This window comes from Euprymna scolopes, chromosome 36 (assembly GCF_053919585.1).
Source record: "Euprymna scolopes isolate OS-2025 chromosome 36, ASM5391958v1, whole genome shotgun sequence".
Classification (NCBI taxonomy): Eukaryota; Metazoa; Mollusca; class Cephalopoda; order Sepiida; family Sepiolidae; genus Euprymna; species Euprymna scolopes.
The window spans coordinates 86,604,995-86,620,866 of record NC_136517.1 but is presented as its reverse complement, the minus strand read 5'-3'; the positions used below and the strand labels follow the sequence as shown (position 1 = coordinate 86,620,866).

Sequence of the window (15,872 nt, the reverse complement as noted above, 5' to 3'; positions counted from 1 at the left end):
CAACCTAATACTATTGCCTCATGCGCTCGACCAAACATTAACACTGTTACCTGACATTTAAACATCATTCAACCTCAACTTCCAACCTCTGAGGATGTGCCAGGCGTTATCTCCACCATCTCTCCACCATGACGCATAATAATAATAAAAAAAAAAAACTGTCTGTATTTCCTGAAGAAGAATATTTTATTATTCAAAAATTTGAAAAAAAATTTCAATTTTATTTTAATAAATAAAATTTTTTATTAAAATAAATTTTGCACTCGTCTGCTCTTTCAACTGGTAAATCTTGCATATATATTTTCGGATTTTGTATTTTCTTTTCTTTTGGTGGATTGATAGTTGCTGCTTCTTCTGATGAGTTAAGGGCAAAATAGATTCATTGATTGATATAATAATTAAATGAATTATTTTGTGCTACGAAACAGATACTATCAAGAACTGTAAGTGTCAACGGAATTAAAGGAATAAATTGTAAGATAGTCAACATCATGAAATTTGGAATATAGACGTTTGTTATTTATTTATATATATATATATATATATATATATATATATAGTTTTTTTAGTGGAAATGGTAATTAATAAAAACTGAAGAAAGTGCTCAATACTGTTGTAGAGCAAATATGCGTTTTATTTTTTATTACTGTATCTTTCTGTTACGTTACATTATTGTTTCAGCTACTCGGCCGTTTTTTTGGCCGTCTGTAGCTTCCTCAGACTTTTACAGAAAAAGTCTGAGGAAGCTACAGACGGCCAAAAAAACGACCGTGTAGCTGAAACAATAATGTAACTTAACAGAAAGATACGGTAATAAAAAATCAAACGTGTATATATATATATATATAAGGATCATTGATGCAGTATGTACTAGACAAATGGATATTGCTTATTCTTGTTCGTGCATGTTTGGATGCAAGACGGTGCCACTAATTCTTTGGTGTTGACTGTTGTTGTTGTTTATCGATGCGTTTCAATCTGACGTCTTGAAGTCACAGGAATTCTAAAGCTGCACCTTATTTTTCTTGGCCCATTTCTTCATGATGCGGGTAAACGACTCCACCTGCGGGTTCCTCATGTTCCCGAGCATCTGCACAATTTCGCCCAGACGATCTCTGCAAATGCAACCAAAGTTTAAAATGCAGCAAGACAAAACAACAACGAAAGAAATAAATAATGAGAGCATTTATCACAAAAGTAAAAATATTTAGTTTTAGTTGAGGTGTGCAGAACAGGAGACTTTGTTGGTTTGGTCACATTGAAACGATGGATGAAAGTTCTCGAATGAGTAGATGTAGAACAATCAAAAAAATTTCAGAAAAAAAATAGTGTTTATCGCAAAGTCTCTCACTGATGTTCTAGAAAACTAGACATTTTTCATATGGGCACTTTTATTGATAGAAACAACTTCTGGAAAAGTAGACTTTTTTTCATATGCGCACTTTTATTGATAGAAACAACTTCTGGAAAAGTAGACTTTTTTTCATATGCGCACTTTTATTGATAGAAACAACTTCTGGAAAACTAGACATTTTTCATATGGGCACTTTTATTGATAGAAACAACTTCTGGAAAAGTAGACTTTTTTTCATATGCGCACTTTTATTGATAGAAACAACTTCTGGAAAAGTAGACTTTTTTTCATATGCGCACTTTTATTGATAGAAACAACTTCTGGAAAAGTAGACTTTTTTTCATATGCGCACTTTTATTGATAGAAACAACTTCTGGAAAAGTAGACTTTTTTTCATATGCGCACTTTTATTGATAGAAACAACTTCTGGAAAAGTAGACATTTTTTCATATGCGCACTTTTATTGATAGAAACAACTTCTGGAAAAGTAGACTTTTTTTCATATGCGCACTTTTATTGATAGAAACAACTTCTGGAAAAGTAGACTTTTTTTCATATGCGCACTTTTATTGATAGAAACAACTTCTGGAAAAGTAGACTTTTTTTCATATGCGCACTTTTATTGATAGAAACAACTTCTGGAAAAGTAGACTTTTTTTCATATGCACACTTTTATTGATAGAAACAACTTCTGGAAAAATAGACTTTTTTTCATATGCACACTTTTATTGATAGAAACAACTTCTGGAAAAGTAGACTTTTTTTCATATGCGCACTTTTATTGATAGAAACAACTTCTGGAAAAGTAGACTTTTTTTCATATGCGCACTTTTATTGATAGAAACAACTTCTGGAAAAGTAGACTTTTTTTCATATGCGCACTTTTATTGATAGAAACAACTTCTGGAAAAGTAGACTTTTTTTCATATGCACACTTTTATTGATAGAAACAACTTCTGGAAGGCCCAATGGAAGTCCTCTTGTGAGCATGTCACAACCTTTTTTATCTTTTTTTTTTTTTTTTACACGGTGGTCACCACTTATCAAGGCCCAGAAGCCACTCAGGGATAAGGGTTATTGCAAGTACAGTACGTTAGTGTGGAGATTTACTTAAGTGGGGCGGTTCATTAGGAATTTGTTAACGTTGGACTTGAAGACATCCAGGTTGTAGTCAGGTGGGAAGCAGGCAGACGGAACAGAGTTCCACAGGCGTGCAGTTCTAAGAAAGAAGCTTTGTTCATGGAATCCACGTTTTGATTTAGGCACAGATAAGGAGTGGGGAAAATTTTTCACAGTGGATTCAGCTTGACGGGTGTTTTTCATGAAAGATTGGCGAGGGGGGACCTGAATTGTATCATAACGACAACCTCTAAGGTCTTCCTTGAGCTTAGGGAATAACCAAGTCATAGGAAGCAAGGTTTGAACTATAAGGGAGAGAAGGAACTGTCTTGATGCCTATCTTGGTCAAATAATTTGTGATAAGGATGGAGTTGTCCGCATCTGCAATTCCTTGTGAATAATTTTGTGTATAGTTCTCACACTGACATCAAACTGTGCATTTATTGTCTCTATAGAAACACTACGGTCCTTACGGATGAAATTCTTTATTTAGCCAATCAACTCTGGTGTTCTGACTTGCTTACTCCTCCCACACCTCATCACCCCTCACAGATTCCCGGTCTTCCTTGAATCTCTTATGCTACTCAAAAACTGATGCTCAGTTCATGCAAGATGGTCCAAAAGCAGTTTGAAGCATCCTATACGTTTCTGTGGCATTTTTTTCCGAGTTTAAAACAAAATTTTATTGCATATCGTTCTTCTAAAGTGTCCTCACGTCCCAATCACATTTTTGAAATTCACCAGGTGTGACAATCAGGCTTTAGTAAGGAGTATTCCAATTCCTGCTGTAGCTGTTCATTTAAACCTAAAATCATAAAAATTGGGCAATCACCTTATAAGATGCATAGCAGTAACACACTCACTTTTCAAGTGTCTACGACAATTTTAACTGACTGTACAAAAAATAACTGCAAAATTATTGAAGGCACCTCGTATCCTCACCTACAAGCCACAATTCGCCCATGGATGGAGTAGTGATGCTACATCTGGGCTGGTGCAGTTACCAGTTAGACAAGATTAAAGTTGCCGCTCGACTCAGTTTGCGTTGTTCCAAAGAATTCTCATCTCAAGCAAAACCATTTCAGGTTTATCTTGTTGAACTTGGGGTAATGGTGCATAAAACAAGACCCTAAGTTTCAAAGATGGTAGCAGGTCTGTCAATTGAAGTATGGAATCACAAAATTGATACAATACTTTTGCTATTCTGTGACATGACCGCCCCAGGGGGCGATTGGGCTCCCCAATGCTGGAGATGCCGGGCTGATATGAGTTCTTTAATTTGTCACATTGTTTATATATTTCTATGTGATTAAAAAACACAAAATCAATTGATAATGAAAGTTTACATATTTTTATATATCTTTATTATAAGCGAGTGAAAAAATAAATGTAAAATATGCCGGCTATAAAAATAATATTTTCTTTAAATCGGCGACGATCGTAATAGACTGTGCAGGTTTAAATAAAGTATATGTCAATAAAGTATATTTAAATATAGTACATTTAAAAAAAAACATAAATATGTTAAAAAAAATATATATTAAAAAAAAATCTTAATATTTTATCCAAATATATAAGCAAGCAGTTTTGAAGAATAGCGAAAGTATTGCATCAATTTTGTACTTCCATTGACAGACCTGCCGCCATCTTTGAAACTTAGGGTCTTGTTTTATGCACCATTACCGAACTTGGGAATCTGCCTAGAATTCCGAACGGAACCTATTATTTAATCCCTGGGGTTAACAGGCACTTGTTCCATCAGCCATGACTGGGTAGAAGTCCTAAGTAATTCACAATTGTATTTTGAAAATAATCCACACTGAGGATTGAACCTTCAACCTCCGGAAGAGTGTAACTTGCAACTGAATTTTACTAAGTACTTTATCCAATGCAACATGGGTCCTTGTGAAAATAATGCTAAAGATGAGAACCTTCAACCTCTAGAAGAGTGTAACTTACAACTAAATTTTACCAAGTATTTTACGTGTAAATTATATAGAAATCTACCCTCTTGGAACAGATCAAGAACAACTTTTTTTAAAGCCATAGTGGAGATGGTGCTGCTTTATGGTTCACCAACGTAGACTCTCAGTAAAAATCTTGAAAGTAAGTTAGATGGAACTTACATTCTAATGCTTCGGCAGTGTTAAACTTAAACTGTAAAACACACCCAACCAGTAGCTGTCTGTATAGTCGGTTGGCCAGGATCTCTTCAGTAATAAAAGAAAGAAGAACACAATATGCCGGCCATTGCTACAGAAGAAAAGATGAAACCACTGTCAGTAATTTTCCCCAATCTTTATCCGTGCCTAAATCAAAACGTAGATTCCATGAACAAATCTTCTTTCTTAGAAGTGCACGCTTGTGGAACTCTCTTTTGTGTGCCTGTTTCCCACCTGACTACAACTTGGATGTCTTCAAGTCCAACATAAACAAATTCCTGATGAACCGTCCCCCTTAAGTAAGACACTTTATCAAATCTCTAATACTAACGATTACTACGATACTATCCCATTGATTGCTGAACACGCAGTAACCCTTATCCCCGAGTGGCTTCCGGGCCTTGATAAGTGGTGACCTCCATGTAAAAAAAAAAAAAGATGAGGTCGTTAGTGATGTGGTACTGATGGATCCTAAATACGAAGCCGCTAAAGTAGGAAGATCTGTCAAGATGTACACAAATTATTGACAGAAGACACTGGTTTACAATTTGAAGATCTTCCTAAGGTCATGGAAGAGAGAGAGCTGTAGAGGGAAAGAGTCAATTTGGTCTAGGCAACCCACCCGGTATGATATAGTGCTTCCAATAGCTGAAGTAGGAAGATCTGATACAAAATTATTGGCAGAAGTCAATTTAATATGATGATGGTGGTGGTGATGATGATGATGATGATATTTTCTTAGCCAAAAAAAAAAAAAAATAATAGATATATATATATAGGTCATCCTTGATGGGCATACATTAATACAGATGTAACCCAGGGGTTGATCCCTGGACTTTTATTATTCTTGACTAGCATTTCAGCCCGGCGTTGCCCGGGTGTTTGGAGGTGTATGTTGAGCAAAAAAAAAAACCAAAAAGCGGTCAATTTTTTTAACTTTGACCCCTATAATGACCCCTTAACATTTATTGTTTTGGACTCAAATCAAGTTATTAAGTTAGATCCATGTCCAAGGAACCTATAACTAAAATTTCAAGTGTTTAGACCCAAAATTGGCGGAGGGGTTTGGTAGAGTTTTCAAAGGTCAAATCGTTGAACTTTGACCCCTTAACAGCCAAATTTCTGGCCGAAAACCGATTACAAAGATTTTCCCAAATCTCAGTACCCTGTGTCAAATTTCGAGTCTGTAGACTGAAAATTGAGAGAGATATTGTGTAGGGAAATGTACAAACACACACACACACACACACACACACACACACACACACACACACACACACAGACACTTTCACTTTTATAGGTATATAGATTTTCATAAATCAGATGTAATAGTGTCAGAAATGGCTATATTTGCTGATGACATCATGCATGTGGGAAAATCAAACACAAGGCAATGGTTGAATCTTTAGATAATGACCTTCAGTCTGTAGTGGAATGAAGAAATAAATGGATTAGGGTTAGGATTAGGGTTAGGGATTAAGATGAAAAAATGGATAATGACAAAATAGGAAGACTTGTCAAGATATACACAAAATTATTGACAGAAGACACTGGCTTATAACTTGAAGATCTTAAGGCCATGGAAGATAGAACTGTGGAGGGAAAGAGCCATTTTCACTATGTTTTAGTTGATGTAACCTCCGACCTTCTTGAGACATATCTTGTTGAACTCAGGAATTTGGATAAAATTTCGAACAGAATCTTTTATTCCTTTATTTACTTCACGGGAGTAGCATTCTCTTGTTCTGTCAGCCATTACTTAATAGAGGTTCTAAGTAATTTGCGATTGTATTTTTCAGTCGCCCACACTGAGGATCGAACGTTCAACCTTCAGGAGAATATCACTTTTTACAATTGATTTTTCCAAGTACTCTAACCACTGCGCCATGAGTCCTTGCGGAATTCCATCCAAATTCCAGAGTTCGACAGAATTATTCAATAAGATACACATCAAGAAGGTTGGAGGTTACATCAACCGAAACATTATGAAAATGACAGTCAAGATGAGAACAGTCGTCCAATGAATCCAAATAACATGACTGAATGTTGTTTCATTATTGTCTCCATTTTAATAGCGTTACCCTGTTGTAATCTAATGCTTAACTCCTCGGAGTATCCCGTTAAACACAATCTCAAATAGAAGCCCTCAAAAGGCATAGTGCAACCTGGACTTATTTGTAGTGAATAAAAAAAAAAAAAAAAATTCTAGTACAGCTGAGCGCCCCCCCTTTTTTTTACACAGATATCACCACTTATGAAGGCCAAGAGGCCACTCGAGGATAAGGGTTAAAGAGTGTAGAGTAGAAGTTGGACAATATAGTAATCGTTAATAATGGAAATTCGGTAAATTTGTTAACTGATATGGAACGGCTCATCAAAAACTTGTTTACGTTAGACTTGAACACAACCATATTGTAGTCAACTAGAAAGTAGGAAAACACGTAAGATAATTCCACAGGCATGCAGTTCTAAGAAAGAAGCTTTGCTCATGGAATCTACGTTTAGGTTTAGGCACAGATAAAGAGTGGGGGAAATTAGTGATAGTGTTTTCTGCTAGGCGGGTGTTTCTTGTGAAAGTCTGGTGAGGGGGGGGGGACCATAGATTGGAGCTCAACCGAGCACTTGCCATGAAAATAACGATAAAGCAGAGACAAATTCGCAACATCTCTTCTGTGAGAAAGAGGTTGCAGGGAAGATAAAAGGACATCCCCTACGAGGCTACGAAGTCTATTTTGAACTCTACCAAGGCAGGATAAGACTTGGCAATATTCCCAATGTATTTGTTCCAATTCATGTTACCTGTGAATATAAATCGTAATGGAAACGGTGCTGCTTTATGGTTCACCAGCATGGACTCTCAATAAAAAACTTGAAAGTAAGTTAGATGGAACTTACACTCTAATGCTTCGGCAGTGTTAAACTTAAACTGGAAAATACACCCCAACCATTGAAGGATGAGCCCCTAGGTAGAGTTTTATTAGTCACTAGCCTGGGTGCCTGGCATTGTCCGGGTGGGTGTTTGGAGAATGTGTGTTGAGTAAAAAAAAAAAAAAAGTGATAGTAGGCAGGCAGGCTCGAACCCGTACCGCAAAAGAGGAAAAGAATGTGAAAAAAAAAAAAATAAAATAATAAATCTTTGCTGTCGCGCCCATCGCCAAACCGGAAGTGATATAAGTTTAAATTAAGGCTAGACAATCGAAACGAGGGGAATGTTTGGAATATAAGATCAGCAGGGGCAGAAAAAATAACGTTTAAAATTCCAGCAAACGAGTAGTTTCCAAGGTATGAAGAATTTTACGTAAATTGAGCACCCACACGTTGACGCTCCTCCAACAAATATTTGGCAAATGTGTATTTCAGCAGCATAAATTCAAGTTTTACACTAGTGGTGGCCATAAAGTGGGTGATCATTATGCATTAAATTATTATAGAAAAGTGATCCCCCACTTTCTTTAAACTAACATTTCTTCATATCTTGGAAACTACTCGTTTGCTGGAATTTTAAACGTTATTTTCGTTTTCAACATCCTCAAAAACTTATAAATGTCTTAATTTTCCCAGTTTTTTTCTATAGCGTGGAAAGCCGATTGTCTGCCCCTTGCTGATCTTATATTCCAAACATTCCCAATAGGTGTCGCTGTCATTCAAAAACAGAATGGCGTGAAGTTTTTCTTCGATAAAATGTCTCATGATATTTGATTTTCTTAAAAAAAAAAAAAAAAAACTACTTGATCGATTTATGTGATTTTTGGACTATGACATTTTCATGCAGTAACCAGTACGTACATTACAAAGATTTTTTTCAGATTTTTATAGTAAAAAAGATTACTTGTGGACCATTTATAGACTTGCACCAAATAATTTTATAAAAATCAACAGTAGGTTCTCTACAGTGCAATGTAGACTACAATGTATTGTGGAATAAGTCATAGTGAGTGGCATGGTGAGCTTCCTTCTGGTGCACTGCAATGGGTGACTTCACCGATTTCGATGGCAATAAAAATATGCGAGTGTGAAACAATTGCTGATCATCATTTAATCCCGAGCAACATCGGGTCACCATGCTAATACTCTAATAGATCCTTCTCTCAGATTGGTAGACTTTAAAATTCTCTCCTGTTTCCCTGACTGTACTAACTTGTAAAATTTAAATGTAATGTGAACAGACATCTCGCTGCTCAACTCCCCACAACCGCCCCCAAAGGGAATTTACTTACTTTTTCTCTCGGGACACAATGATCTGTTGAAAGACTCCGATGCAGGCTCCCCTCATGCCTTCCCAGTATTCGGGGTTGGGGTCAAGCCGTTGCAGCAGATTAAATGCTTTTGCAGAATAATAGAACTGACCCATCTACAAGAAAAGGAAATAAAAAATTAAAAAAAAAAAAAACATATGAGATGCCTAAATAAGTTTCCAGAATTTTTTTTGTACAGGCATTATTAGAGCGAAAATTGAAAATCGAAATATTGAATTCCAAGTAAAACGAATTGTATCGACTTAAAAACTGACTGATGAACTGATGAATGAACGCCACAGTCCAGAGAGAGAGGTAACAAGTGAAACAGAGAGAAAATATTATTTTCAAGCAAAGCCTGAAAAAAATCATGGATTACATAGAAAAATGTGAGCATGAAAAGTAATATGGTTAAGATTAAACATGGAAAAGTTGTTAAAACATAAAATATTACAGCATTAAGAATTTTTTTAAAAAATTCAATTTAACATTACATAATCAATTCTTAATTAATGCTGCAATGTTTTAAGTTATAAATTTATTATATTTTTTACTAGAATATCTTGTCTTTTTCTTTTCCAGATTTAACAACTAGTCCTTTTGCTTTTCCATGTTTAAGCTTAACCATATTACTTGCTCTCATGTTTTTTATGTAATATATATGTATGTATGTATGTATGTATGTATGTATGCACAAGAGGCTTATTACTATACATTGTATTTATTTTCAAAAGATTTAATTATTGTTAAAAATTTAAAAGAGAAAATATGTTTTACCTTATAGCAATCATTTGCGACCAATTGTAGTAGTCGAAATGATTCACCAGAAGTTTCCATTTTCAAATACAATTCCCAGGCATTCCGGGGTTTATGGTTCATTATATCTGAGGAAACAGAAAAGTTAAATTCAAAATTTCATTTTAATTCCTTCCTTTTTTACTACTTAGGAAAAAAGTTACCTGTCTAAAAGAAGCCAGGTATTTTATTTGCTTAATTATACCATTTACATTTGATTAATTAAAATTTGAGTACCCACCCTATGTATTTTTATTTATTTCATAAATCAATTAGCTGGCAGCCCGGTGTTGCCTATTCAGACAATACTCTTAAACATGTTTTACTTTATGCAGATTGCATATGTATACAATCAATCCTTTATTGAATAAATTTATACTAGCGACTGTGCTGCGTCGGCACACACAATGTTGAGTCAAACACAACATCAAGTACACTCAACATTGTCTTACCATCAACGCTTACTGTATGAACTCGGAGTATGGGCAATTCCCATATGCACAAAACAAAATCACTGAAAAAAAAACAAAAAAAAAAACCCTAACTAAGCGTAAGGATAATAAGTAAACGTTGGATAAAATGATGGTTAAAATTATTACGAACTTGCCAGGATTTGAACATAGAATCTTCTGATCCCTAGCCAGACACGTTATCCATTGCACCACAAATCCTGTCCGTATGCCGAAAGATGTTACCGCAACTGTATACAGACAGTGCTAAATTCCGTTGACATGGGGAGGTAACTTTTTTGACAATATTATGAAACGTCCCAAAAACCCTTATTTTGGGCTTTTTGTGTGACTCGGTATTGTTCGTTACGAACCATATATAGATAAGGACAATCTAGGGACTCACACCTTTCGGGGGAAAAAAAGAATTTTTCAATTCGGTGCATCCGTTCGAAAGTTTTATTGGTATATATACACACACACGCATAAATAAATAAATGAATACACATTTAAAATTTTATTAATATTATATATTACGAGGAATAATTTGCCCAGTGGACTAATTCACAAAAAAAAAAAAAATAAATAAATAATAATAATAATAATGATCAAATTCTGTCTGTGTTTGTTTACAATATCAGGTCAGCTGATATTTGGACAGGACGATGAATGCCCTGGAAAAGTCACTTCTGATTAATGTTTAGTTTTAAAATATACAAACAAAGAAATGATTTACAGCGATTTTAAATGGTACCTCTTCTTTTATTATAAATTGAACTCATTAATAAGAAAAAATTAAAATAAAATGGTGGGGGATCATTTGTAGTCGAATACTCTACCACTAAATTATATCTCCAGATTATAATAAATGTTTTTTTTTAAGAAGAAATGATTTTCTGAAATTGCCAGTGTAACGTAAAATATTCCCCTGTAAAAATTATTCTTTTTTATTCATAAGAGAGAAAAACTATTTTTAAGATCGGATATTTTCAATTTCCGATACTAATCAGATGAATTTCTGTACAAAACATATCTTCGTAGCTTAGTAGGAGATGCCCTCTTCTTTTTCCTGCAACCTCTTTCCCACAGAAGAGATGTTGCGAGCCTGTCTCTGCTTTATCATTATTTCCATGGCAAGTGCTCGTCTGAGCTCCAATCTATGGTCCCCACTCGCTAAACTTTCACAAAAAACACCCGTCTAACTGAAACCACTGTCAATAATTTTCCCCACTCTTTATCTGTGCCTAAACCAAAACGTACATTCCATAAACAAAGATTCTTTCTCAGAACTGCACGCCTGTGGAACTCTCTTCCGTTAGTCTTTTTTGCCAGTTGACTACAATTTAATTGTCTTCAAGTTCAACATAAACAAATTCTTGATAAGCCGTCCCCTTAAATAATCCAATTTACCAAATTTCTACTACTAACGATTCCTAAGAAATTATCCCATTGACTACTGTACACTTAATAATCCTTATCCTCGAGTAGCCTCCAGTTCTTGATAAGTGGTTACCCCTTTGTAAAAAAAAAAAAAAAAAACACTGTCAGAAATATAAATTAGCTTTGTGTGAAATTTGTAAAAGATGGGCTCAACTGTTTCAGAACCCATGAAGAAGGAACTTATACAGAAAGTTACTTTGATATAATAGCAGAGATATATAGATGTATAGTAGAGAATGGAATGATAAATTTGTCGCCCTAAAGGAAACAACACACAACAGCTTTATTATAAAACTTTTATTGAAAAAAATCAATTCAGGTAACTTGATTATATAGTAGAACTGATATTTATTCAATGTATCAGCTTCAATCACCACCTCGATACGGGTCCGGAACTGGGAGTATGCCTTTTCCACAAGTGCCGGCGGGAAATACTTGATGGATGGCGGCAATCAGGCTGGCTTTGGTGTTTTGGGAAGTCATGTTGGTGATGTTCTCGACCTATGATCAAACGAAGTAGTCCATCAGGTTCAGGTGGGGGGGGGGAGAGGAGACAGGGGCAGTGAGAGAAAGGTACAAAGTCGTAGCACTCCTTATGAAGCCAAGCATGGGTCTCTTTGGATTTGTGGACCGGTGCTGAGTACTGCTGCCACACACAGAGTCTGCCAGTGGTCACCTGATTGCACCAGATTACCACACTCTTCAGCACATCCAGATACACTTTGGTGTTCACTTTCACGCCAATTTTGAAGATGTGAGGTGGCATGATGTGGCACTCACTTGAAACTAGTGTTGAGGCGATTCCAATATTGTATCGATTCCGGTACAATTACCGATTCCGATTCTTTATAAATCTCTAAATATTTTGATTACTGTAAAAACGCATCTTAAATGTGCATGTATTTTCTCAAACGTAAAACACACTTGTGACGGGGTGATCTAGAGATTTTAATCTTACCGGAAGTTTAAATCAATAAATATTTATTATTTTATTTTTACTACTAGCAGTGGAAGATGTTTTATGAAACCAAAATGAAATAAAATAAATAATTAAAAGAATCGATTTTGGCATCAGAAAATAGATTCAAATTTTCCCTATTCCGATACCGATACCCCAAAAAACTCTGATTTTTCCGATTCCCAATTCCGATTAATCGTCCCAACACTACTTGAAACCACACCAAAGACTATAACCATGGCTGGAAACTTTGTTGAGCTGTGCTCTCAAGTGTTGAACCATCCGGATTTGCATTTTTAAGGGTGCTAGCAATGGTCCCGTCATCATAACTTGGATCGGTAGAGAGCATGAGTTGTACAGAGGCGCATCTCCGATTTCACACGTTGAACATAGTGTCACTTTTAGACATGATAGAAGGCTCCTATCGCTCTTGGGATTTGTACACAACTGGCCAACTAGTAGATAGTCTGCAATAAAAAAAAGAAAACTGGTTTTCATCAAACGAAAATGGAATCATATCGTCTTTTCTAGAGCGAAAATTTTATGGTTTCACCCTGTAATTTAATGTAAAACACTCTTCTAAGCTTACAGACTAGAACAATGGGTTAAAGTGACTAGTTTGTACATTATTTGTTTGAATTTAAATTGTTTTATTTTTTGTAATTTATTGTTTTAACTTAAAAAAATTACCTTTTTTTTACTTGGGAATCACCACTTATCCAGGCCCGAAGGCCACCTGAGGATAAGAGTTAATAAATGTAAGATGGTAGTATAGTAACCATTAATGGTGTAAATTGGGTAGAATTTGATTATTTATGGGGACGACTCAATAAGAACTTGTTTACATTGGACTTGAAGGCTACCATGTTGTATTCAACTGGGAAGCAGATCAGCAGAACACTGTTCTACAGGCGGGCAGTTCTGGGAAAGAAGTTTTGTTCATGCAATCTGCGTTTCGATTTAGACACAGATACAGAGTGGGGAAAATGTATATAGTGGCTGCAACCAGTCGAGTGTGTTCTTGTGAAAGTTTTATAAGGGGGCATCATAGATTGGAGCTCAGCCGAGCACTTACTATGAAAATAACGATATAGCAGAAACATGCAACATCTTTTTTGTGGAAAAGAGTTTGCAGGAAAGAGAAAAGGACATCATCTACTAGGTTTCGAAGCCAACTGAACTCTATTAAGGCTGGATAGGGCGTGCTGAGCAGCTCCTACCCAGAGGTGGTAACAGTACTCTATTTTAGGGCGTACCTGGCTCTTATTCAGATAGAGTGCATTGGCATCATCATCATCAGGATGGACACCTTGCCCCGACCAATGTGACTCTTCCTCTCCAGAGTTTCCTGTCTTCCATCAGCTGCCTCAAATGTTCAGGTTCACAGTTGACGTTGAGTGTTATTTGCTCCTCAGATAGTGACCGGCAAATCGTAGGCGTCTCTCCTTGATAGTATTAGATATAGCAGGTAGGTTACCATAAAGTTGTTGCTTCATGGGATGATTTTGCCAAGATATATTTGCTATACTGTTTGTAGCATATGGGTGTATGTGCCGTCTAGTTTTCTTTCTAATCTTTTGGTGAGTGTCCAGGCTGTAGCACCGTATACAAGGACAGACTCTACAACTGCCCTGAAGAACTGCCTTTTTCAGATTGTCAGTTAGCCTTAAAGTCCATACTGAATGTAGCCCATCCAATGCGGCCCATGCTTTTGAAATGCGAATTTCGATATCTCTCTTAGTGGAAACTATGTTGCTGCCCAGATACATAAACTCAGCGACTTCTTTCAGTGTTGGTCCAACCAGAGCCCTGATCTCTCCTTCCACATTGAAAGTCATAAACTTTGTCTTATCCGCATTAATGTGCATTGGCAGTGAGATGTATATAGTTTGCTTTCATTTACAAAAAATTATTTATTGTTCATTTTTTTAAATTATTGTTTTTTTATTCTTAAATTCATAATTTAGTTTATGCAGTATTTGATTGTTTTTTGGTCGTCTTCAAGTCCAATGCGAACAAGTTCTTGATGAGCTGTTCCCCTCAAGTAATCCAATTTATCAAATTTCCACTACTAACGATTACTACAATATTGTCCAATTGACTATTGTACACTCAGTAACCCTTATCCTCAAGTGGCCTCCAGGCCCTGATAAGTGGTGACTCCTTTATAAAAAAAAAGAAAAAAGAAAAAAAAAAATATATATATATATATATATATATATATATATATATATATATATATATATTTCTGTAGACATATATTTTCTTATAATATATATTAATCCTTACTTAAGAAGCTCAATGTAATTACAGAGCAATATAGAGAATAAATGACAAAAAGTTATATTCCAAAATTCATGATATTGACCATCTTATAATTTATTCCTTTAATTCAGTTGACTTATACAATTCTTGAGAGTATCTGATAATAATTGATTGATTTTGCGCTACGAAACAGATACTGTCAAGAATTGTAAAAGTCAACTGAATTAAAGAAATAAATTATAAGATGGTCAACATCATGAATTTTAGAATATAACGTTTTTGTCATTTATTCTCTTTCTCTCTATCTCTCTATATATATATATATAATTTTACTTATATAATTCTTGTTTTTATTGAATAAAATTCAGTTTCATTATAATTCAAACTGTGTTCCTTGTCTTTTTATTTTAATGTATATTCTTAATGTAAATAATAAACAAATTTTAGTCTTCAAAAATCCATGAAATGTTTATTTGCTTTTAATGCAGAAACAACAAACAACTTTTCCTTTTGAATTAATTCTTGTTTTTCTTTATATATATATATATATATATATATATATATATTAAATTTTATTTATACAAACATTAAAAATAAAATTAATATACCTGCTCTGTTCACTCACTGAGCACTATTTTGGTAGACACATGTTGTTTCATTGGATGTACTTCTAGGAAACTAAACTCTACTGGCTATATATATATATATATATATATATACTAGCGGGGGGTACCCTGCGTTGCCCGGGTGTTTTTCGGTGTGTGTGCTTGTGCTGGGGTGGGGGTGGGGGGTGCTAATGAAAACATAAGAATAAGCGAAGTAAAAAAAAAACTAACGTAAGGCAAACGCAAAACAGAAAAACAAACGTTAAAAAATACCCCCCCCCAAAAAAAAACATGTGAAAAATGACTTAAATAACCCTGTTTCAATATTAAAATTTAAAAAATCGAAAAAAAAAAGACCTCTCACACCACGATTCGAACCCAAAACCCAGAGGTGGGGAAAATGTATATAGTGGTTGCAACCAGTCGAGTGTGTTCTTGTGAAAGATTTATAAGGGGGCATCATAGATTGGAGCTCAGCCGAGCACTTACT

At 35.1% G+C, this 15,872-nt stretch overlaps 1 protein-coding gene across 1 annotated transcript in view; it reads right to left on the bottom strand.

Moving 5' to 3' along the window:
* Positions 1-856: 856 nt before the first annotated feature.
* The window catches only part of LOC145260663 (intraflagellar transport protein 56-like), a 73,088-nt gene continuing 58,072 nt past the window's right edge, over positions 857-15,872 (bottom strand). The window contains exons 15-17 of the mRNA XM_080119013.1: positions 9,648-9,754; positions 8,853-8,986; positions 857-1,115 (exon numbers count right to left, since the gene is read on the bottom strand). Coding sequence (XP_079975139.1) covers positions 1,004-1,115; positions 8,853-8,986; positions 9,648-9,754 — 353 coding nt within the window. The 3' untranslated portion in view covers positions 857-1,003. The remainder of the gene's footprint in view (positions 1,116-8,852; positions 8,987-9,647; positions 9,755-15,872) is intronic.